Source organism: Ochlerotatus camptorhynchus, unplaced genomic scaffold (genome assembly GCF_037179485.1).
Source record: "Ochlerotatus camptorhynchus isolate MF236.1 unplaced genomic scaffold, CSIRO-AGI_Acam_v1.1 ptg000274l, whole genome shotgun sequence".
Classification (NCBI taxonomy): Eukaryota; Metazoa; Arthropoda; class Insecta; order Diptera; family Culicidae; genus Ochlerotatus; species Ochlerotatus camptorhynchus.
This window is the reverse complement of record NW_027040763.1, coordinates 2,124,061-2,149,771: the sequence shown is the minus strand read 5'-3', so window position 1 is coordinate 2,149,771 and position 25,711 is coordinate 2,124,061. Positions and strand designations below refer to the sequence as shown.

General features: G+C 39.4%; 1 protein-coding gene across 1 annotated transcript in view; it reads right to left on the bottom strand.

The window, feature by feature from the left end:
• inv (invected) overlaps window positions 1–24,867 on the bottom strand; it is a 53,999-nt gene extending 29,132 nt beyond the window's left edge. The window contains exon 1 of the mRNA XM_065227597.1: window positions 24,844–24,867. Coding sequence (XP_065083669.1) covers window positions 24,844–24,847 — 4 coding nt within the window. The 5' untranslated portion in view covers window positions 24,848–24,867. The remainder of the gene's footprint in view (window positions 1–24,843) is intronic.
• Between the last annotated feature and the right edge of the window lie 844 nt (window positions 24,868–25,711).

The window sequence follows — 25,711 nt, the reverse complement described above, 5'->3', positions numbered from 1 at the left end:
TGCCAATTGTAAATCATCTTAACGATTCGAGAAATGCCATCCTCGCACTGGGGATGGCATATTGCCCTCGTCGGCCACGGTGACGAAGACGTCGCCGTTTCGTCTGAATGGACGCGCAATGACACACTAAATTGTGACATTCCTCTCCCGAAAACCTCTCCCGGACCAACTAACAAACCAACCAATGCAGTTGCCACTGCCTGTACAGATATTTTGATTTTAATTAACATTTTAAATAATTGTTAATTGAGCGTAACAATTATGCAAGTGTCGCTCGGGAATCGTGTGTGGCATAGGTGGTTCGATCCTAACCAGAACTGCCGCGCTCGGAGACATCTCCGTTGACACGCTACACGGTTCTGGAGCGATTTGGACCGACAGGACGTTTTCGGTTGATCCAAACTGACGTTCGTAATCCTCTCTGCGTGTATGTGTAGATAATTTGAAATTAAGAGCACCGGGGAAAACGGATTAATTAAGCACGGTGACTTGGTCGTCTCGAACTCGCGAGCATTTCTCGGGAATCGAGAAGAATTGAGACATGCTCTTAGGATTGTGCTCTGCGCTTCCTGCCCGCAAGTGCTGCACGTCAGTAATTAAGCGAATTTTCCTAGCGGCTCGCAGGTTTTCGCGGGTGGCTTTACGCGTCGAGGCGCAAAGAAGCGTGGCGCAATTGTAAGTACAAGAACGTCGTCGTCCCGGCGTGGTGTGTGGTCCTGGCTGCCTGGAATGAGTTACGGTGTTCTTGACGTGGTGAAAATTAATTGAAAAAGGAAACTGTAATTATTGGAGTTGACATTTGGATGGCTATCTCGAAAGTGGGCCACGGAGGAGTTCATTCGTGCCGTCTGGAGCGTTGCAATGGACTGTGAAATGTGTGATGACGACTGCACGGTCGCTGATCACGACGACGACGACGACGACGGTGATGCAGATGTTCCTGCCGACTCCTCCGTTGACCACCTCGAGAACGTGCTGCACTGAAGGTGAGGAAAGGTTAGAAGCAGCCATGTACAAATGGACTACTAGCTGTTGGAAGGGAATGTGTCGATTATTTTAGTAGATCAAGTCCTCAAGTTAGCGGTGCCGGTGGTGTAGCAGTAAGCGTGATTATCTCTCACCACAGAAGACTTGGGTTCAATCCCAGTCGGTGCCGAAGGGATGTTCCGAGGCATAACATCTCTGATCACGCCTTCCTTCAGAAGGCAAGTAAAGCCGTTGGTCCCTGGTTCATGAATTGATGGGTCGATAGGTAGGGTCCAGGTGTGGGAGCTGCCTCCCTGGCGTCGGTAGCATTGGTGCTTAGCACGGAAAACAAGATCGACGGAAAAAAGATCTTGGGGAAAAAAGTCATCAAGTTACAAATTAACGGAAGAACATTGCATTTCTATTAGTTTCAGAAAAATAGCGAGAAATTTAAAGAAGTTGAAAAATTATCAAGAAGTCAAGATAACTTCAGAGATGTTTAAAAAACTTCTGAAAGTTTTTGAGAACTTCATAAAGGGTGATACGGTCAAAATTTGGTCAATATCAACTTGACGTATTTCTTTCAATTTTGCATTTAAAAAACCTGAACACCCCTCATTTTGAAGGTGTGTGTGTGTGTGTAGAATGTTGCTCCTATTTTGATTTTGGAATTCACTCTTCAGTTGTCAAAATGCCGTCCAAGCAAGAAGAGCAGCGTATCAAAATTTTGCTCGCGCATCGCGAAAATCCGAGCTACTCGCACGCAAAGTTGGCAAAATCGCTAAAAGTTGCCAAATCAACCGTTACAAATGTAATTAAAGTGTTTGGGGAACGTTTGTCGACAGCCAGGAAGTCTGGATCGGGGGGAAATCGAAAACCGGAAGCCGCTGAGACGACAAAGAGAGTTGCCGGTAGTTTCAAGCGAAACCCTAACCTCTCTCTCCGAGATGCCACAAATAAGCTGGGTGTATCGTCTACAACCGTGCATCGAGCCAAAAAACGAGCCGGACTATCGACTTACAAGAAGGTAGTGACTCCAAATCGCGATGATAAACAAAATACGACGGCCAAAGCGCGATCCCGGAGGCTGTACACGACGATGCTGACGAAGTTTGACTGCGTGGTAATGGACGACGAAACCTACGTCAAAGCCGACTACAAGCAGCTTCCAGGACAGGAGTTTTATACGGCAAAAGGAAGGGGAAAGGTAGCAGATGTTTTCAAGCACATGAAACTGTCAAAGTTCGCAAAGAAATATCTGGTTTGGCAAGCCATCTGTACCTGTGGCTTGAAAAGCAGCATTTTCATAGCTTCCGGGACTGTCAACCAAGAAATGTACGTGAAAGAGTGATTGAATAAACGTCTGCTGCCTTTCCTGAAGAAACACGGTTGTTCCGTACTGTTTTGGCCGGATTTGGCATCTTGCCATTACGGTAAAAAGGCCATGGAGTGGTACGCCGCCAACAACGTGCAGGTGGTTCCCAAGGACAAGAACCCTCCCAACACGCCAGAGCTCCGCCCAATTGAGAAATACTGGGCTATTGTCAAGCGGAACCTAAAGAAGACCAAAAAAACTGCTAAGGGCGAGCAGCAGTTCAAGGCAAACTGGCTTTCTGCGGCGAAGAAGGTGGACAAGGTGGCTGTACAAAATCTGATGGCAGGGGTCAAGCGTAAGGCCCGGCAATTCGGATTTGGAAAAGCGGAAGCCTAACTGAATATTTTTCCTGAATTTTATACTAATTGAACTTGAAAAAGAAATTTAATTTGATTTTTTAAATAAACGATTTCACCGATTTACACGCGTTTTCCCTTGACCAAATTTTGACCGTATCACCCTTTAGAAGCCCAGAAAACTCAGAAGAATAAAGAAGTTTCAAGAACTTCATGGACATTGCATCCTGATGAATGTGGGTGTCTTAGTGGAATACCTGTATAAAGAGAGAGAGAGAAAAGTATTAGTAATTTCCATTTAATTCCACTACCTTATTTGCTTATCCTTGACAGACACGCGTATTTCGTCTACAATGTACAGATTTCTTCAAGTACAAGACACTGAAACGAAATACGCGTGTCTGTCAAGGATAAGCAAATAAGGTAGTGGAATTAAATGGAACTTACTAATCCTTCTCTCTCTATCTCTCATTATTCATGGACATTGTTAAAACTTCAAGCCGTTCCTAGCACACAACAAAACCTCAAAGATGATACTTTAGGGAAGTCCAGAGAATTTCAGGGAAATGGAAGTACAGTGAGATGACTTCAAGGCAGTTCCATTAAGTTCAGGAAAATTGTGTAGTTTTTCAGAAGTTCTAAAGACTTCCACTGATCTTCAAAGAAGTCCAGAGAATGTAAAGGAATCGTTGCACTTCGAGGAATTTTGGGGAATTTCATAAATTTTAACAAATTTTTAAGGCAGCTACGTGAATCACGTTTCAGATAGTTTTAAAGCAAGCTGAATAAAGACCAGTTTTACTCATATCTCATTGTCAGTTTGAGGGAACTATATTATATGTAAATGCAGATATACAAATTCCTATATTAAAATTAAGGGCACTCTTGACCCCTCTGCTGTTGCTTTTTTGGGCTAGGTGCAGTTGATTCAAACTCAATGGCGCAGTTACTGTGGCTCGGACTGCTGATTCTAAGGAAACAACTGATTTTTCGTGCCTATCTGCATGACATTTTTCGAGTCAATAATTACTATAACATTTCATAGCTCGGTAGTCTAAACAAAGCACAAGCTTTTGAAATATGGGTTCCCTAAATCCGAATCAGATGGTAATTTTTATGTGGAAAGGTTCTTAGGGGTCTCATCCGGAAATTTCACTAGTGTAATTATTTTTATTTTAAAAATCTAAAAAGCCTTAAAAATCCAAATGTGAGTTATCCATTATGTACTTGAAAATCGTTTTGCTTCTCGTATAATACCCGGATCCCAGGTCCAGTACATAACGGTTAAAGTTAGTGTCACCCCAAGGGGCCTGGGTTCAATCCGCCGGGATTTTCTGAGGCATAAAATCTCTGATCACGCCTTCCTTCGGAAGGGAAATAAGTCCTTTGGTCCCAGGTCCATGAGTTGATGGATCGATAGCTTGGGTCCAGGTGTGGGAGTTTGCCTCCCTAGCGTCGGTTGCAAAATCGACGGAAAACAAATCAAGTTGAAAAATCTAGGGTTCCTGAACTCCATTTTGTGGTTTTTCACTTTAAACCACATTTCAGGGCTGGTTCCGATCAATGCTTGTCAAAAATAGTGATTTTAGTGACCATGTTGAAGAAATAAGTGACCAAATAGTGACTTATAGTGACTTATAGTTGTAATACTTCTCATAATTGTTTTTAACTTTTCGGACTTCCTAAAGTTTCCACAATTTTCCAAACGTTTTAACAATTCACTGAATTTCTCGAAACTTTTTTTTAAATTTATGTAGGACATCTGTTGTTTCTTGTTGTTTTTTCGAGATCAATACCTTTCTTGAAGTTCTCGACACTTCTCTAAAGTGTTTGCATTTCTCATTAGCTTATTTTTTTTCCTTGATTTGTTTTCCGTCGATCTTGTTTTCCGTGCTGAGCACCAATGCTACCGACGCCAGGGAGGCAGCTCCCACATCTGCACCCTACCTATCGACCCATCAACTCATGAACCGGAGACCAACGGCTTTACTTCCCTTCCGAAGAAAGGCGTGATCAGAGATGTGATGCCTCAGAACATCCCGGCGGCGCCGACTGGGATTGAACCCAGACCTGCTGGGGTGAGAGGTAATCACGCTTACCACTACACCACCGGTGCAGCTAGTTATGCTTGTTGTACTACCCTGAATTTAATTGAACTGTTCTAAAAATGTTTGAGCATCCGTAAACTTCTGAACATATGTGAAAACCTCAATAATTTTCTAAACTTCTCTAAAGTTCTCTGAAAATCTGGGAACTTCTTGAAATTTTCCGCTTATTTAGTGAAATTTATGGGACTGAACTCTCCTGAAATTCCCCTTGTTTTTGAACCTTTACTTAACTTATTTGAAATGCTCCCGAAATGTCCATATAAGTTCCTGAAGTTCTCGGATTTTCCCTTAAGTTCCAAAGACTATTATGAAGTTCTTGAAATGTTTTTGAAGATCTCTGTACTTCGGAGAAGTTTTCGAGGTTATTCTGAAACTTCTGGAACTTCTTTAGGCTCCCGCAACGTAATAATTAGTTTAGTTCTATGATTTTCACTGAAGTTATCAAGATTTGTCGATTTTTGAAACTAATTCATAGCTTCTTCAACAGTCTAGAAATTCCTGATGTTCTTAAAACTGCCCAAAAAATATCTCTATTTCCTTAAAATTCTCTAGACTACACTGAATATCTAAGTTTTTTTTTAAAGAACCCACAGTTTTACTGCAATTAATTGAATTGCCTTTAAGTTCTACAATTTTCCTCAAGTTTTGTAAAGTTTACAAAAGCTCACGTAACTTTGCCTTAAATTACTTATTTTCCCTGAAAAGTCCAGCCCTGAAGTTTTCTATGCTTACCTTAATTTATCAAAATTGATAGAACGTTCCAGCAAATTTTATGATATATATATATTTATAATTCCCTGTATCTTCTAAAGTGTTCAGATCAATCATAGAGTTCTCGGAACACCTCATAATTCCAAGGAACTCCTTGTAAGTCGGTGCAAATTTCCTTAAGTTAATGGGATTTTTGTGATGTTATCTGATCGTCCTCGAAGTACTCGGAACTTCACTGAATATAGTTCTCTAGAATTTCTTGAAAATATCTGTGCTTGCTAAAAGTTCTAGCATTTTTTTTTTATTAATGAAACTTCGTTGATGTTCTCTTATCAACTTAGCTAAATTTTTTAAATTTTTTAGATTTTCAAATTTTCATGATATAGCACCCTTGAAATACTCTCACATCTTCCAGATGTTCATATAATTTTTATTGCGTTCCAGAAATTTTCTCTGAGCAAACCAAAGGTTCCGAAAATACCCGGATTTTTTTTTTTTTTTTACTTTTTTAACGTTTCTGCAATTTTCTTGATATTTTTTAACTGCCTTTTTCATTCAATGATCTGACTTGGTATTCGCGGAGTTTCCCTAAAGCTTTCAATTCTAATGAAGATTTCGGTTCTGCTTTAAAATAAATGGAATTCTCGTGAACACATTTTCTGAAGGTCTCTGCACTGAATCTCTCGGAACATCTTAAGGATTCTCGCACATCATGGAATTCCCCTGAACTTATCTAAGCTCACGTTATTATAGTTGAAGATGCTAATTTCAAATAATAGACTAAAGTGGAAATTTTTTAACGATAGATGGAGGAGATGGAAGTCTAGAGTTGATAGTTCCGTTAGAGTACGGCAGTGTGAAAATTGCATATAGATAGTAGATAACGAGCTAGGACAACTTTTAAGGAAGGTACAAATCGGTTTTTTCATCTCTCTTTACTAAACTCCCTCTTTGGAGAGGGATGGTGAGGGGTGTCCCTCCCGCCACCCCGTTTTTAGATTTTTAAACCGATCCAATAATCCCGCTGAAGATCTCTGGAATTCCCCAAAGATCTCTAGATCTAGTTTTCCTGAGATAAATAGAACCTCATAAAAGTTTCCACAGTTTTGGTAGTACGAAACTTCAAGACATTAAAAATGTTGTGATCTTAGACTTACTACTTACTTACATTAAAAATTTTGTGATCTAAGACTTACTAAAATGAAGTAAAGCTGTTTCTTTAAAACTGATTGTCATGCCTTAAAAACGTTTGCGTTAATTATTGTTGTTGTTGTTTTACAAAAAAAAGTCATATTTTTAAAGCATTTCATAAATGGCTTTCTTATTATAAATCTGGAAATTATCCGCCAAAGTTATGGAAAAACCTGGAAAACTCAGGGAGCTTTATTTAGCCAAATGAGTGGACACCCTGTAGATAGAGAAAGACGATTAAACGTCAAAAAACGTCAACTTCGAATTGTTCAAAAATTAGAACAAAAACGAAGACAACATATCAAGAAGACTGGCAACTCTTCCATTTTCTCGAACGACCGCTATGAGGCAGGTACAACTGCGTCATCTACCGCTCAAATGTTAATGCTTTGAATGAATTTGATAGCAAAGATTACATCCTCAGAAGAAAGGTTTGAGTATTTGCTCATTTTGCACCTTCGCTCAAGTGAAGCGCTACTGTATCTGTCCCTTGGATTCTGGCAAAGTTGCCAGTCTTCTTGATATGATGTATTTGACAAAATGTAGGCCTTTCCTATACACTTCAAGAAGAATGATCAATCTTGAAATAAAAGTGACTTTAGTGACTTGGCCTTAAAAAAGGAGACTTTTTAGTGACTTGCTTGATAAAAGTGACCAAGTCATTAACAAGTGACTCGCTACCAGCCCTGATATTTGAATGCTTAAGACTAGGTATTTATATTTTTATTTTAAAATTAAAATACGAACAGTAGCAAAATTACCAGAAAAACGGGTGTATGTTTCATTTGTAAAAATAACAGTATAGAACAAATGCAGATATGCCTAAATGTAAGCAATTTCTTTAGAAATCACTGGAAATTTCTCGAAAAACGCTTTATGCCTTAATAGGAAGCAGTTTATCGTAATCGAGTAAATAATTCGAAATATTACTTCCAACGGCCTTGTGTTGCGAATTATTAGAACTTCAGCAGAAAAATTATTGCGATAAGTAAAGGTGACGCCCTGATACTTTTGGGAGTACCCTGATACTGTATTCCCGATTAAATTAAAAAAAAACAGCACATTTGGTTGGAAGAGTTTGCCACCCCTACATTCTCCACCATCGATTGAGTCATTCGATTCTTAGTCGTATCCATTTAATGTGAACCCGCTATACGAACACTAAAACAACATTTAAATTATCCAAGCATAACACATCAACATCACACCCTTAACATGACCATCGTTCTCCTCGTCGAGTCCAATTTGGAATTTTCTAATTAAAACTTGAAACAATTAATTAGAGAGTCTCGATGCTGACATGTTTCTCCAGAAGCAGCAGCAGTAATGACTTCTTCCAACCAAATCAATATGTCTCAATCCTCGACGGCTGGCGATACCATTTGCTCTGAGGTTCTGTGTTCTGCCAAATGGCTCAGAATGGGAAAAACATCATGCATTTTCTTCATTATCGATTTCGCGCCAAAAACCAGCTCAGCTTTCTTGACAGTGAAAATTAATTGACGAAAGTCAAATAGCTGTGCTCTTCTTGCGCTGCCCGGACCATGACTACCATCATTCGTTCCGGAGCCACAAATTGGAAAATTAAAATGAGAGTTGAATGACTAAATAACCTCCCCGTCCGTTGTCTGTTTGTTCGGAATGAGCAGGGGGAAAAGTCTTGCTTTCCTATCTCAAGTATGGTGATGGTGACGATACAATTTTCCTACTCGAACGAAGGATACACCAAGCACTCAACCGTCGTCGACGTCGAGAGAATTAAAGAGTCATCCTACCTAATTTCGATCAGGAGAGAGAGAGAGAAATTTGTAGCTTTTCTCTAAGAGGTTGGAAAATTCCAGAAACACTCCGTTGGAGGAGTTGGTAGCAATTTGTAAAATTGAAATTAGCTCAAATACACAGGATGCCAATGGGAAACGGGAGACTTTTGAATGTCGAGACGACACGAAATGAGAATTTTTTGGGGTTTTCCTTTAATTGCTCTCGAGTTGCCTGGCCGCAAAATGAAGAAGCCACAAATGGCAATCGAAAGACGACTCGAGCTCGAGGGTTAAAACTCTTGCTTGATGTCTGTAAGGTGAAGGCTAACCCCTTTGGATAGTAGTGGCAGAAGTTATTCTTCGGGAGGAATTTCCAGACTATTATTCCGATGCTTAATGAGCACTAAAATGCGAAATTTATTTCTTAATTATTCTCTCCGTTGGGCAAATGCTTCGCCCATTAATCAGTCGCCCAACACCCCGTGTAGTTCAACAATTACATCATTCGCAGTTTAATCTTATCTGGCACCATTCGATCTGTCTTGTTTCGTCTTGTAGCAGATACAGAATCACTTTGTTGGCAACACAACAATCCGGAGACAAGAGATTTTATCGAACAGGAAAAGCATATCTGTGTGCACACCTTTCATAGCTCAATATGCAGGTATGTAGGAGAGAATAAGTGACTAAATACAAAACTGTGATCGGTGTCGATGTCGATGTGCCTACGCATCATCGGGTGGTGTCCCACATGATCCAGAGGGAAATCGTGATATGTTTTGCTGTTACTTTTTCCCCCGCTATAATAGACATCAAGATAGATTCAGCAAGCGATTGGGAGGCCTTTTAGGCAAGTTGTGCTACATTGCACCATGTCGAGATTGCAACGCTACACAAACTTGCATTTGCTCCGTGTAGAACAGAGTTGTCGTACAAATCGATTACATCAATCCATATTGATCCACAGTTGGTGATGATATCATGGAGAGGTTAACGCAAACGGAAATCATAGGCGTATTAAGGGCAAGGTTCAGCGAACTACGTCGAGTTCTCAGAAGTCTCACGCACCAGCTCTTGTTTGAAAGTTTCGTTTCCTTGCTTCAGATGACCGAGACGAATGAGCTCAACATTAGAGATTCAGTTGTGCAGCTCCTAAGTGTTCTGTTCTGCACCATTTCTAAACCCAAAACCCACAGGGAAAGTAAACATGTGTTCTCACCAAATAAATACGCCCAGGCGGAACTCAACCCAACATGACACAAGCCGAACACACAAATTGCTTCGAATTAGCAATTTGTTACAAGGTGAGGAAAATATCACCACACCACGGATACGTTGCATGACAAAACCGACATCAACCCGGCCATAGTCTAAAAGGGCGAGGTATAAAATTAACGATAATTAATATCAATTTTCCTTGCTCTCGCCGCATTGATCGCTTGTCACAATCCATTACCGGCCGCCGGGGCAGCGCTGTTACATTTGAATATTCTGCCCTGCCCCAGCTTTTCGCTTTCCTATCCTTCCTGGTATCGCAAAAGCTGTCCGGGAGAATAATGTCCCGATTTCAAATCCATCTCAACGAAATCACACCAATAAAATATCAAATTATCGATCCCTTCAAGTCGCAAACACCAAAACCGAGAGAGACCCATCAACGGACGTGTTAATAAATTAATTAAACCCGATCGCTGCCGCACGTGTGAAGGTTTCGGAAATCGATCGGAAAAAACCGCAAATGGTAGTGTCGAAGCATGCGCTGAAAATCGATCGGTGGAAATCGCGCTGTGACAGCGATACCAGCCGGGCAAACGGAACACGGATTCAAGCTGACAGATTTCTTCACTTTTTGCCAACCGCTCCCAAGACCCCAAGTTGTGAGATTTCACACCAACTGCAATGACAGTCAGTGGTGAAACCGCAGCGGTGATGTTTAAAATGTTCATTAGGTTGAATGGTTTCGATGTCGTAAGAAGCTTAAATTGCGCCAGTCTGGGCTATCTGACCTATCCAAGTAACCAACTACCCGAATAAGTTTTGTATGGTTATTTTGCTTAACGACGTGTTCGGGGTATCATCCAAGCAATTTATGGAATGGTTTGATCATTTGGGTTATCGTTCGTTTATCGTATTTTTATTAGGCTAGCCCGGTAGAGAACAGATCCAGCGTAGTGGTAAGTATCCAGTTCAAATCTCATTCTTGGACAAGTCCCGAATGACCTAAAATGGTCTAATAGCACACTTGTCACAAATCAGTTGCGGTAACTGCCATGTAGCTTATTTAAGTCACAATTGAGTTACTGCCACTTTTTTGTTTGTTTATTGATTTATTTGATAAGGCTCAATCGAATTAACTTTACAGAGCCGAGGATTCTTGTTCACTATACACAACATCGTAACACTATATAGTCAAAAGGTCAGTGCGCCTCATCATTCACTGCCTTGTGAGAGTCTGAATGATTGAGAGGTAAACGAGTCACTGACAGCCGAGCACTCAGTCAGTATCTCAGTCAGTACGTTTATTCTTCCGTGATGGAACCCAATCCTTGTTTTGAATGTCTGAGCGTACATTTTCTATGGAAAAATGCATCAATTCCATACTGTGTGAGCAAAGGCAAGCGGTGTGAGTCACCTGCTCGTGAGTTACTGAATGTTTTTGTTGGCTCTTTCATTGCCTCTTCCTTTACCGTTTGGTACAGGTCTGGACAGAGCATTGGATTGAATAGTGCAGTGCTTCACACTCAGCCTAAGCAGTCAATAATTTTACGCTCTGCAAAAGGTATAGCACAATAAACACTTTATCTTCCGCTATCCAATAAGCCTCCTCCATCAGAACGGGATTCGCTTCCAGTGGTTTTGTAGTATGGCAGAGCGCCTCCCTTGCAGCAATGGATGCAAAACGTCGTCATCACTCACACACTCATCACGAAACGGTTGCTTTCCAAAGTTGACAACGCATCGATCAAAAGAACTTCTGATGAAGAACAATGAGGAGGACCACACAATGGTTGCTGCCGAATAAACAGACAATCGCGTGAGAGTGGCATGCTTCTGTCGACACCCGAGAGAACACTGAGTTACGGCAACTTTGTGTGACAGATGTGTGCTTCTTCGGATGGATAGACCAGTTTTGCGGCATGGGGATTTTCGAAATACTTACATTTTTGGTACACTTGACCTGTTTTAAATAAGTACGATTACATTAGCAAAAATCACCTTATTAGCGCCCCTCGGTGTCACTTTGTATGGGAGCGAGCTGTCAGTTTGTCAGTTTAATGTCAAACAGTGAAGTTATTATTTTGCTTTAAATATTGATTTAACAATCGAGATGAAAGTGTCTGAGTTCGAAAAAATATCGCTGTGCTCAGAAAACAAAGTTCTTTCAGATGATGTATAAAAACCGATTTATTTTTCAAAATTAAAGAACCCAATCAACCCCAAATTCAAATTGCCGTATCTTAACAAAATTTCATGGATTTCAGAAAGTTCAAATGATTTGCAAAATAAATTTAGTAGAACTTCTGTTTCAACTATCAGACTTTTTTGGAGGGGCAGATCCCCCAGGGGGAGGGGTCATTATAAGAATATGCACAATGAAGTGGTATATTTTGATGTAAAAGATGTTTATATCACGAAATCACAACCCTATAGGATGTTGCTTCCATCTGCAAAGATGGTCTTAAGGAACAGGGTTTAGTGCTTAATCCACTCATAAGGCAGCGCTAGTGTGACATTCATGTTTCATTTTTTGCCTTAACTTAACATATGGACTGTATAGAAGGCTTCCTTCTCGGGTAAAGTTGTTCAGATGGCCAAGACCTATCCAAAAGTACAGAGTTTAGTTTAGATTTCACTCACCAGGATGCGCGCGCTATTGTGGCATTCATTTTGAATTGTTTGTCCCCAGATGGATTAGATAGAAGGTTTCCGTTTTCAGCAAATAATGGTCAGATTTCACTCACCAGGTAGCGCTAGTATAACATTCTTTTGGAATTGATTGCTTGACAAGATAGAAGGCACCCGTCTTTGGCAAATTTGTTCAGATGGACTAGACCTATTCTATGGTAAACAGTTTTGCTAAGAATTTACTCATCAGTTTGCAGTGTTGCTTCACATTGTTTAGAATTGTTTGGTTTCACTTTCGGCAGAGTTTTTAAGATGCCCAAAAACAATTATATGGTAATCATAATAGTTTAGAATGCACTCATCAGAGATCGTTGGAGCTCAGCTTTATTTATATTCTTCGGCAATCTTGGTCAGACAAAATTATCCCTTAGTTGCCAACTCTGTTCAGAAGATTCCCAACAAACATTGAAAGCTTATAAGAGCTTATGTAGGTAAAAATATGCTTCTTCAGGTAACATACAGGGTGTTCGGTTCCTCAGTGCAAATAATTTAAGAGACGATAGAAGATCATATTTGGAGTAAAAAAAATGTTCCACGCATATCCCAAAGATTACTGAGTTATTGAACTTTTATGTTTTGGTCTATGCTTGCCATAAATTGGCTCTAATCAAAAAACTATGCCAATTAGCACAAAACTCTTGCCTTCATTGGTCAACCTGGTAAATTTTCTACCTAATAGTGTCATATCTACTTTAAGTAAGCTGCATTTAGACACATTTTAGGGATAAACGCGTCTAAAATTTGTGTTTTCCTACGGGTTTTCCCTTATTATGTAAAAAATACGTCATTAAGTGTACTTTTTTGTCTAACCAAAAGATGCCTCTCAATGCGCTCTACAACTCTCTCTTTGACATCAATTTTCTATCTTGTTTATTTTTGTCGCAATTTCGTACTAAACACATCATGTTGGGTCGTTGATTAACGGTTGCGTAAAACACGAATTCAACCCACCGTGCGTTGCTGTTGACGTCTGTTTACAGCGTGCACGGTGAATGAGAACCCAAATTTGAGTTTAGTTCACTCATAATCGCCAAAAGTGCAGGAACTCAGCGATGAGTAAATTTGCCTCATGTTTTCCCAGGTTTTTCCAGGATTTTCCAGGAAAAATCCCAAATTTGAGAAAAGTAAAAATTGGATTCACTCAGTCTATTGGTACTACTGCGAGACTGAATAAAATTTTCGTCAATTTCCTCATTTTCCGGCAGATTTTTTAGGTTTTCCACAGGAAACCATGGGACAAATTTTACTCATCGCTGAGTTCCTGCACTTTTGGCTTTTATGAGTGAACTAAACTCAAATTTGGGTCGTTCTTATTCACCGTGTGCATAGCACACTTGATCGTTAGAGTTCGTTTGAGTTAGAGCCAATTTATGGCAACCATAGACCAAAACAGAAAAAGTTCAATAACTCAGTAATCTTTGAGATTTGATCATACGCGTAGAACAATTTTTTAAGGCTTGTACTCGAAAAAAATGCACCATTTTTATCCGTGTGTTACTTTTTTATCCTTGGGTAAAAATTGATGAAAATCTGGGTATAACTAGTTTGGAGCGAATTGTTTACATGTGCAAAATTTACTAACAATCGGTTCAGTGGTTATTGAGATGTCATCGAAACAAGAAGAAAATCGTCGGAGAATTTTGCACGCCGTCATGGAAAATTCGCCTGCGACCATGAGATGGATCGTAAGACAACTGGGAATCACCCATACAACTGAGTCTCGGGTGGTAAAATCGTTTAAGGAGTCCCAGACGACCGAGCTGACCCTTTGAAAGCCCGGAAGGTGTTGGATTATTTCAAGCGTAATCCAAACCTTTCAATTCGCGACGTGGCTCTGAAGGCAAAGTGTTCCGCCTGGTTCGTTCAGCAAACCATGAAACGAGCTGGGCTTCGTGTATTCAAGGTCCGGAAGGCACCGAACCGGCATGATCAACAAAACACGGCGGCCAAATACCGCGCAAGGAAGCTCGAGAGTGGTTAACGAAACCGATGTGTGTGGTTTTGGATGACGAAACCTACATCAAGGCAGACGCAAGCAGATGCCGGGGCTGGAATTTTACATTTCCAAATCACGGTTTGATGTTCCGGAAGACATAAGGAAGAAGAAAGTGGACAAATTCGCCAAAACATACTTGCTCTGGCAGGCCATATGCCGATGCGGTAAACTGAGTAAACCGTACATCACAACTGCGAAATTTACCGCACCGAGTGCCTCCACAAGCGTCTGTTGCCCTTCCTGCGGTCCCACGGAGGCGAGACATTATTTTGGCCGGACCTGGCATCATGCCATCACGCGCGATCGACGTTGGATTGGTACAGAGACAATAACGTTGTTTTTGTACCAAAAACCGCCAACCCTCCCAAATTCACCAGAGATTCGTCCGGTGGAAAGATTTTGGGCCATAATGAAGGCCAAAGTTTGAAAATCGTCCAATGTGTTTAAGAACGAGCTGGAGTTGAAGAAAGAATGGATGAAAGTGACCAAAAAGGTCGGCTCCACCATTGCACAAAATGTAATGAGGAGTCTTAAGGGAAAGGTGTGGGCTTTCAGCGATGGAAAAGAAATTGAATAAAGTAATTATGCCAAAACATAATCCATATGTATTAGTTCATTCCCTGAAAGTTTCAAGAAAATATCCGACTTAAAATAAATTTTTGGCGAACACTTTTGTCTGGTGCATTTTTTTTTCGAGTACAGGCCTTACTTTAAATATGATCTTCTATCACCCTTTAAACTATTTGCATTAAGGAACCGAACACCCTGTGTAGCTTATTCAGTCTTTATTCAGCTCAAATTTTTTGTTGGGCTTAGAAAGAAATAGCAAATTTAATGTAAGCTTTCGTTTATCTAGACATGTTTTCTCAGTAACAAGATTCGGTTCATATCAGTCACTTAACTGACCATAAATAGCAAGGTCTTGTCCATGTGAAGGAAACCACTAGCCCTGCCTGGTGAGTTAATTCTGAGCTGAACTCTTTCCCATAAAATAGGTCTTGTCCATCTGAACAACTTTTTCCATGACGGGAACTTTACATATAGTCAAGATGTTAAGTTAGGGCAAATAATTGAAAATAAAGGTCTTACTAGCGCTGCCTTGTGAGCAGGGATGGATCACTCTTCTGGGGATTTTTCATTACTTTTTATTATAGAATGCTAAAGTAAAATTAAGTTGAATTTTCAGTTAGACCCATCGTTACATAGATAGTTTAATGCTAGTAAATAATTTCTCTATCAAAATACAAAATTTCCGCACCGCAGTGTCACACTCTGTGTTTTCACTGAAAGCGCACACAAGACCGCTCTCAATCATTGTGGCACCGAGTGTAGGTCTGCGGTGCGGAAATTTAGAATTTTTATAAGAAGATTAATAGTACTAAACTATTTATTTTAAGTTGGGTTAACGTTGTACTATAAAGGGTGTCCAAAGTTGCATCACTTCCAAAAAGCTGTAACATTTTGCCTTTTGGGTTAATTTTAAAGAAATTTTGAGTGATCTGGCCTTAGCGTGTGTTGTTTACACAACATGAGTTTCATTGTGAAATGTCTAGTAATTGTGTAAATGAAATCAAAGAAACAGCGCGTGCGCGAGCAAATTTTGCACACACACAACAAACCACATCTTTCGCACCGAGCGATCGGACAGATGTTGAGAATCCAATAATCTACTGTTTCTGTGTCATAAAACGTTTTGGAGAACGTTCAACCATAGAGGTAACTCTAAGACCACTGGGTCCCGAAGAAAATCATTATTATTTTTGGCTCACTCAGTACCAGAACAACGGTCCCAAGCAGTCCCAAGCTATTTCACTCACCCCTGCATGTTCTGCATGAATCCACACACCCCTTTTTTTTTTTTTTTTTTTTTTTTTTTTTAACTCTTTATTTGTTCCAAATTCAAAATAAATTACATTTCATTTTTAACCTAGGTGCTCCAGTTACTACAGTAACTTACCAGCCTTAATTGTTATGATATATATCTAAGTGTTTTTACATTGTTCCTGTCTTGGCAATTCAGTATTTTAAACAGGTTTTTTAAACCTGCATGTCAGTATAACAATTGATAGCTTAAAACTAAATAACTAAAACTAAATCTTATCTAAGTATAAAGGGAATTAATCGTTGCAATTGAGGATTGTAACGATTTTTGCCGGAAATTATTAATTATTTTGTTGGACATTTGTGCTAAAGTCTCAACATTCGAAATTCTATGTACTTCGGTAGTACTGTACCAGGGAGGCAACTTCAAAATCATCTTCAGAATTTTGTTCTGAATCCTTTGAAGTGCTTTTTTCCTGGTAGTGCAACAACTAGACCATATTGGCACAGCGTAAAGCATGACCGGTCTAAAAACTTGTTTAAATATTAGAAGTTTATTCGTCAGGCAAAGTTTGGATTTCCTGTTTATAAGAGGATACAAACATTTTATATATTTGTTACATTTGGCTTGAATGCCCTCAATGTGATCTTTAAAAGTTAATTTATGGTCAAGTATTAATCCAAGATATTTCACTTGGTTTGACCAGGAAATTGGAACTCCGTTCATAGTGACTATGTGACTACTACTAGGTTTCAAAAAGGAAGCCCTGGGCTTATGTGGAAATATTATAAGTTGAGTTTTGGAAGCGTTGGGAGAAATCTTCCATTTTTGTAAATAAGAAGAGAAAATATCTAAACTTTTCTGAAGTCTGCTGCAAATAACACGAAGACTTCTTCCTTTAGCGGAAATGCCTGTGTCATCAGCGAACAAAGATTTGTGGCAACCCTGAGGCAAATCAGGGAGGTCCGAAGTGAAAATGTTATACAATATAGGCCCAAGAATACTACCCTGAGGAACTCCTGCTCTAACAGGTAGTCGATTAGATTTGGAATTTTGATAATTTACCTGCAGAGTTCTGTCAGTTAAATAATTTTGAACTAATTTCATAATATAAAGTGGAAAATTAAACTTTTTCAATTTAGCAATCAAACCTTCATGCCAAACACTGTCGAATGCTTTTTCTATGTCTAGAAGAGCAACTCCAGTTGAGTGGCCTTCAGATTTGTTTGAACGAATTAAATTGGTAACTCTCAAGAGTTGATGAGTAGTTGAATGCCCATGGCGAAATCCAAACTGCTCATCTGCAAAAATTGAGTTCGTATTGATGTGAAGCATCATTCTATTCAAAATTATTTTTTCAAAAAGTTTACTTATTGAAGAAAGCAAACTTATTGGACGGTAGCTAGAAGCTTCAGCTGGATTTTTATCCGGCTTCAAAATTGGAACAACTTTTGCATTTTTCCATTTATCAGGAAAGTATGCCAAATGGAAACATCTGTTAAATAATTTTACCAAGAAAGACAAGGTACTCTCTGGGAGTTTTTTGATGAGGATATAGAAAATTCCATCATCACCTGGAGCTTTCATATTTTGAAACTTTTTAGTTATAGACCTTACTTCGTCCAAATCAGTCCCCCAGGAATCATCAAAAATATTTTCCCGAGAGAAAATATTCTGAAAATCCCGAGCAACCTGATTCTCAATAGGACTAGTAAGACCCAAACTGAAATTATGGGAACTCTCGAATTGCTTAGCAAGTTTCTGAGCTTTTTCCAAATTTGTGATCAACATTTTACCACCTTCTTTAAGCGCTGGAATTGGCTTTTGAGGTTTTTTCAAAATTTTTGTGAGTTTCCAAAAGGGTTTGGAACTCGGGTCTAATTTAGAAACATTATTTTCAAAAGTTTTGTTCCTCAGGGCAGAGAATCGCTTTTTAATTTGTTTTTGCAAATCCCGCCAGATAACTTTCATGGCAGGATCGCGTGTTCTTTGAAATTGTCTCCTACGGACATTTTTAAGACGGATCAAGAGCTGAAGATCATCGTCTATTATAATTGAATCGAATTTAACCTCGCATTTTGGTACTGAGGCAGCTTTTGCTTCAACTATAGAAGTAGTCAGAGATTCAAGAGCATAATTAATTTCATCTTTGGTTTGCAAAGGAATGTTTGGATCGAAGTTATTTTCCATAAATGTTCGATATTGCTCCCAATCAGCCCTATGGTAATTGAAAGTAAAGCTGTTGGGATTGGAAATTATTTCTTGGGATATTTCAAAAGTTACTGGAAGGTGATCAGAACCGAAGTCAGCATGGGTAACCAATTGGCTACAAAGTTGACATGAATCAGTTAAGACCAAATCAATAGTTGAAGGATTTCTTGCAGAAGAAAAGCATGTTGGGCTGTTTGGATATTGAGTAGTGTAATAACCTGCAGAACAATCATCAAACAGAATATTACCATTGGCATTGCTTTGAGAATTATTCCATGAGCGGTGTTTTGCATTAAAATCACCAATAATGAAGAATTTAGACCTATGACGGGTAAGTTTCTGGAGGTCACCCTTGAGAAAATTCTTTTGCTGGCCTACGCATTGGAATGGCAAATAGGCAGCTATAAACGTAAGTTGTCCAAATTTTGTTTCAACAGAAACTCCCAAAGTTTCAAAAACTTTGGTTTCAAATGAAGAAAGAATTTTATGCTTGATTCGTCTATGAATAATGATGGCAACGCCACCACAGGCTCCATCAAGACGATCATTTCTATAAATCAAGTAATTTGCGTCCTTCTTAACCTTATGGTCAGGTTTAAGGAACGTTTCAGTTATAACGGCAATATGCACGTTATGAACTCTCAAAAAATTAAATAGCTCGTCTTCATTATCTTTAAGAGATCGAGCATTCCAATTTAAAATGTTTAATGCTTTAAAATCCATTACTGAATTTTAAAGTCATGACAATATTATTAGCAAATTTTACTCCAGTTTGAATAGCATCAAACATGGAGTTAGATTTAAGCATATCAGAAATCATGTCAATTAATGAATTCTGTAAAAATTCCATTTTGGGGGCAGTAATGCTTCCTAAGTCAAAATTGTCAAAATTTCCGTTAGAACGTTGGTTAGTATTTTGATTTCTACCCGCTGCAATAGCAGCATAGGTAGCTCCATTAACTCGCTGAACATTGTTAGCAGCGAGGGGAGTAGGTACAGATGAAACATTTGAAGCAGGGGTGATATTTGTACCTACGGGTACGAATGTAGAATTTGTTCCTCGCTGACCGTTGTTAACAGCAGAGGAATTTGTACCTGGTCGGAAACGTGGAGCGTTTCCTACCTGTCGGTTAGAACGAGATTGTAGGATCGCTTTGCGAGTCTTACATTCCCAAAAATTGGATTTGTGGTTTTCACCACAATTTGAACATTTAAATTTCTTAGGATCTTCCTTCACAGGACAGTCGTCCTTTGCGTGAGAGGAATCACCACAATTCATGCATTTAGCTGGCATGTAGCAATTTTTAGTTCCGTGACCCCATCCCTGGCACTTACGGCACTGAGTGAGGTTTTGGAAATTTCCTCCAGTCTTCCTGAAGTGTTCCCACTTCACTCGGACATGGAGCATAAGGCTAGCTTTTTCTAAGGCCTTAAGGTTGTTTAGTTCACTAGACTTGAAGTGAACTAAATAAAAATCATTAGAAATCCCGTTGCGCGAATCGCCAGGACGGGATTTCATTTTCATTTTGATTACTTGGAGTGGCACAACTCCAAGTAATTTTACCAGTTCATCTTTGATCTGATCCAGGGATTCACCACTGGGCAGTCCTTTCATGACAACCTTGAACACACGTTCAGTTTTAGTGTCGTAAGTAAAAAATTTGTGCTTCTTCTCAGTAAGATACTTGAGAAGACATTTAAATCCATCCAAGGTTTCAGCCAATACACGGCATTCACCCCGACGTCCAATTTGTAGTGAAAACTTAACTTTCACGAAATTCAAAAGTTCCATGCGAAGAGCATGGAAATCGGTAGTGGTTATCACAATAGGGGGAATCTTTTCCTTCTTGGCATTAAGCCGGGAAAGTTTACTAGAATTTTTCTTGGATGATGGATCATTCTCATCATCTGTGAGCAAATCAAATTGATTACTCAAATTAATTTCTTCAGAAGGGGGGTCAAGAGTTTGCCCCTTTCTTTTGCGTTTAGGCGCCATGGCGGCAGTAAATTTTTTATCCAAATCGACTTCCAAGCAGATTACTATAAGAATCTGAAAGATCGAAGAGGAATTTTCCAAATCGATATCCAAGAAGGATTACCTCGGGTAGGGTCCAAACAAGGATCGAAGAGGAATAAGAGGAGTTGAACAAGGTAGAAAATTTTTACAGGTTGAGCACTGAAAAGTGCGATTATGCGATTATCCAAATCGACTTCCAAGCAGATTACTATAAGAATCTGAAGGATCGAAGAGGAATTTTCCAAATCGATATCCAAGAAGGATTACCTCGGGTAGGGTCCAAACAAGGATCGAAGAGGAATAAGAGGAGTTGAACAAGGTAGAAATTTGTACAGGTTGAGCACTGAAAAGTGCTGTTTAAATTTGTTGTAGCTTTAGGTAGTAGTAACACTTCCTTAAGCAAAAAGCAAATAGATCCGCACGGCAAGAGAGCACGATGCGGACTGAATCCACACACCCCTGATGTTATCTGTCAAACTTTCATAGCGAATCAAAACAAACATAGTGTAGTAATAGAATTTCAACTAGAATAGCCCGCATAAACAATAACCATAAGAGGCGCCTAACCACCAATTCGGGTTATCATCCCAATTTTATGTGGTATGGTCGCACCATCTAAGATATCGTCAGTATATGGTACACGTTTATTAGGGAGGGTACGTTAATCGTTTGCTTGGGACCAATAGGCTACTAAAGTGGTGAGCCAATTTAAAATCGTTAGTTTCGTATTGATTGTTGGTTCAACTGTCGATCGGAAGCAAGTGAGTGCAAGAAAAAGTGTACCGTACTGCGTTGAAGATCACAAGCGAGTGATTGCTGCCTTCAAACGCAAACCCAACTATCCCGTTCGGGATGTCGTGACAAAAACTGCACCTGACAAAATGGGCCGTATGAATAAAAAGAGTTTATTTTACTTTCCCGTGCTTTTCTTACGGGAAAAGTAAAGTAAATGCTTTTATTCATACGACCTAATGTTTCGTGCAGATCCAATAATCTAGCAGGACAACGTTCATTCAAGGTTCAGAAAGCACCAAACCGAAATGAACGACAGAATAGGACGAATTGCACATTTTGAGGCAAATTCGACTCAATTTTGAGTTAATCTCATTGGCAGTGTACTCGTGTACTCCTAGTCTTAAAAGACGTAAGTTTTGACGTAGGATTACGTCTTTCGGCAACATATTGGGGGTTCAATTTCAAAAAAACCAAAATCGACTGCGTTACGAAAACTGGTCAGGTTTTGACCACTTATAACTCTGTGAATAACGGATGGATATTAATTCTAAAAAAGCCAATCGATTGGAATGTCATCTACGAATCTGCTAAAATGAACACTTTATGAATTTTCAAAAGGTCGGTATTGAAAATTGCACGAATGTGCAACTGTGGGTAAAATAATGAAAATTATCGCCGATTGACTGCGAAAAGCGCTTTCCCTAACACAGATTTAAAAATCGAATTCACTCCATTTCACCGTACGATGTATATTCAATCACCGCGTGTGGTGAGTAGTGGTGTCCAGTGGTCATCATCAGCAGCAGCAGTAGTGCTTTCGGCACGTTCTGAGGCTCGAGCTGCAGCCCACTGAGCGATCCATTCGCCGAAGAAGGAGGAAAAATTTGCACCGCTACTGATCGGATTTCAGTTGTTCGTCGTGAGCCGCTGTGGGTCATCTATGCCAAGCGCGTCACCCTTCCAAACATCATCTGTGTTGAACACCTTAATAGCTCAGCATTAATCACGACAAAATGGTCCTTTTCAGGACCACCATAAATTTGTTACAGCGTATTTTTTGGACATTTTTCAATTTCATCAATCGGATGTCAGTTCCCATAAGTATAAATCTAACATACCATTTTTTATCATGGCAAAATTGGGGGTGCAATTTCAAAAATCAAAGTCGGTCGCAGCATGGAAGTGGTCTGGTTTTGATCCAGAGATGATGGATTTTGATTCTCAATACGCCAATCGAAAGGACATTTTTCTACGAATCTGCTAAAGTTAAGACTATCAATTTTCAAAAGATCTTTGCACGCATTTTCAACTGTCGCTATGATAATTAAAACTATCACCGATTGACTGCGAAAAGTTCTTTCTCTAGCACAGATTTCAAAATCGAAATCACTCCGGTCTCACCGAACGGTGTTTATTCAATCACTGCGTGTGGTAAGTGGTGGTGTCCAATGGTCATCATCAGCAGCAGCCGAAGTGCTTTCGGCGCCTGCGTTGTAGATTGTTCTCGACGAAAGGCTGCCCGCAAGCGCGAGCTGCAGCCCATTGAGCGGTCCATTCGCCGAAGAAGGAGGAATAAGTTGCACCGCTACTGATCGGATTTCAGTTGCTCGTCGTGAGCCATCTATGCCAAGCGCGTCACCGTTTCAAACAACATACAGCTCGTCAGACTTATCTGTGTAAAACACCTTAATAGCTCAATATTACTCACCAGTATAAACAATAACCATAAGAAGTGCCTAACCACCAATTCGTGATATCATCCCAACTTTATGTGGTATAGTCGTACCGTCTATAATATCGTTAGTGTATGGTACCCGTTTATTAGGGTAACCATCAAGTGGTCACCAAACTGTTTGCCAATCGATCCAGGTGCAAGGTATGAGCACCGCTGTCATCTCCAAGAACTCGAGCAAAGAATTCCACAGCATTGTTCTTGGATTCCAAGCTTTCAACCCATCGTTCCTTTTCAGGACTAAAAACTACTGATAAAAGAGTTCAAGTAAGAGCTTGTATCCAAGATACATCGTCCAGGTTTGGCTACATGTACACCAACAGAGCACCTCAAAAACAACTCTCAAACTGCTTCCGAATTTCGACCTTTCGAATTTTTTTCACTGATAATGTGCTAAGAAATCAATTTGATATTTCCTATACTTTTGCTGTGACATCAATACTTCCTTTCGTAATTCTACGTCAAATCTACGGTCGTGTCTTGGATGCAACCTCTAGCTTTTTTTCTATTTTTGAAGCAGATTGTTGAGGAAAATTTTACTCCGTTTCTACTATTTTGATAAAAATCCCACTCAACTTTGAGTTAGTCTCATCGGCCGTATACGACGTCTTACAACCGTCACATCCCCAGACGATCTGGAGTAAAACGTATAGGTAAGTTATTTTATAACCTCGCAACTGGTCGTATCTTTCTGTCGATAGTCATAGCAAGCAAGCACGCAATTTACTAATTAGGGCCTAAAGAATTTATCAATTTTCAGCAGTTAACTAATGATAAATTAATATGATGTTTATACCAAACAATTTTACATCCATTCTGAATCAAAGGGTGTGAAAAGAATTTACATCCATCAATAAATGGCCAAGTTATAAGCGTTTAAAACCTAACACTATTTCGTTACACAATTTTTTGATTTGCACCCCTGTAAAGTCCACGTAGTCGTACGTAGAAACAATATTTATTATAATAAACCTGCACATCTATCATAAATTAAATAACAATTGCTCGTATATTAAGTATTGATTTTCCTGGTACTCCTATCGAATTCTCGGGCTTTTCCCGGTATTGCGGTAATTTTTAAATTCCTTGTTTTTTCCCCCGGTTTTACAGGTTTTCCAGGTTTGCTTGTCACCCTTTATTTGGGTGGAAATAACCGAATAATTAGTGCATTTGTTGGCTACTTGTGCTACCATAAAGCACCGAAATCCGGTCCCTTAATCCAAAAATTCGGACACTTGTTAAAGTTGATGATCATTGCCTACCATGCTAAAAATTGCACAAAAATATTATCACGATCTCTAAGTATTGTTCAGAATATTTACACATATTTATTAACACTTTGAACACGATGCCTCTGGTAAGATGTGTAACGACAAATTGGCAATGTTTGAAAAATCATTGCTCAGCAATTTATGTATAGATTTTAAATCTATTTACATCGAATCAATTTCAAAAGATTTGAAATTCATCAATAAATGGCTGAGCAATGATTTTTCAAACATTTTCCGTCACACATTAAAAAAGTGTCTAGATTAACAAATCAGTCAAATTCAGTGCATTGCGGTAGTTTCAAATTCAGCATTCAGATAGACTTGTCTTGACTGACTAAATACTCTAATTTTTATAATTTTCCTTGTGAGATTACAGTTTTTTTAGTAAACTTAAATTCCGCCATTTTCAACAACTTGACAAATCTCTGGTCAAATCGGACCAAATGGTTAAAAAATTTAATGATCAAAAAAGCATGAACATAAAAGGTCAACTTTGAATAACAACAGGTGCCATAAACTGCAGTAAACAAAGATTTCTAAGGATTGCAGATCCTAAAAGGTCTTCTTATTATAGAAACATCAATTCACCAATAAAATCACAATTGGTATACGCCCTTCACGGGCTAAGGACCCGTCAATTCCCTTCATTTCCGTGTGTCTCAATCAGTTTTTCTGCAAGGTGTCAAACTGAATGACACCTTCCACGCAGTATCATTAAAAGCAACCCAAATCCGCCGAAAACTTACTCATTTGCACCAATCAATTACTGCGCTGGCTTTGGAATGACGTGTTGGAATGGATAGTAGTAACACTTACTTCTGCCTGAAATTAAAAAAAAGGGAAAAAATGGGAAAATTAATTTCATCTGACATTGAAGCCGGGCAGTGGATATCAATTTACTGAAACAGAGAAATCGCCATAAAAAAAAAAAAACTATGTGAAACTGGTTGGTGTCAAAACGCGTCGCGTTGTAGTCGTGTGCTGTCTGTCGTCATCACCAACTGAGAGAGAGAGAGGGCGAGGAAGCTTTAAAGATATCGATTTTCTGTCCACTTTTTTGAACTGCCGTTCGAACGGCAGCATGTGGGGGTGGACATCCGTGAGTTCTGGTGAGTAGTGATTTTTATCCTGCCAGACGAGACGCAAGTGCTGTAACGGATCATTTGTTTTATTTGGCGTGAACAATATATTGAATCAGTCAAAGGCAAGGGTGGTATGCACGACGAACAAACATCCGATAAAAGTTACTCAATCAAGTGAGGGTCAGTTGGTATACGGATGTAAGATATCAGCTGCATTTTCTATTTTACTTCCGCAGAAAAATTCCGACGAGTTTCTTATAAAATCGGGAACTTTCCTTTCCGGTTTGTTCCAACATCTGAACATCTCTGCAGCATCTCGAGTCATATTACCTGTTTTTTCAACTTCCCTTTGATAATTTCCAATATTTCTCAATTGGGAGATATTGGGGGCAATTGGGTGGATTTAATCAAAGGTTCTTTGTGTGTCTCTATTAACGGTAGAATTCGTTTTTCCAGGCAGTCTTGCTTGTACACCTTCCAGTCCATCGTCTTATTTGGGACGATAACCAGTTGTAACCCCCTTGCCAGATTA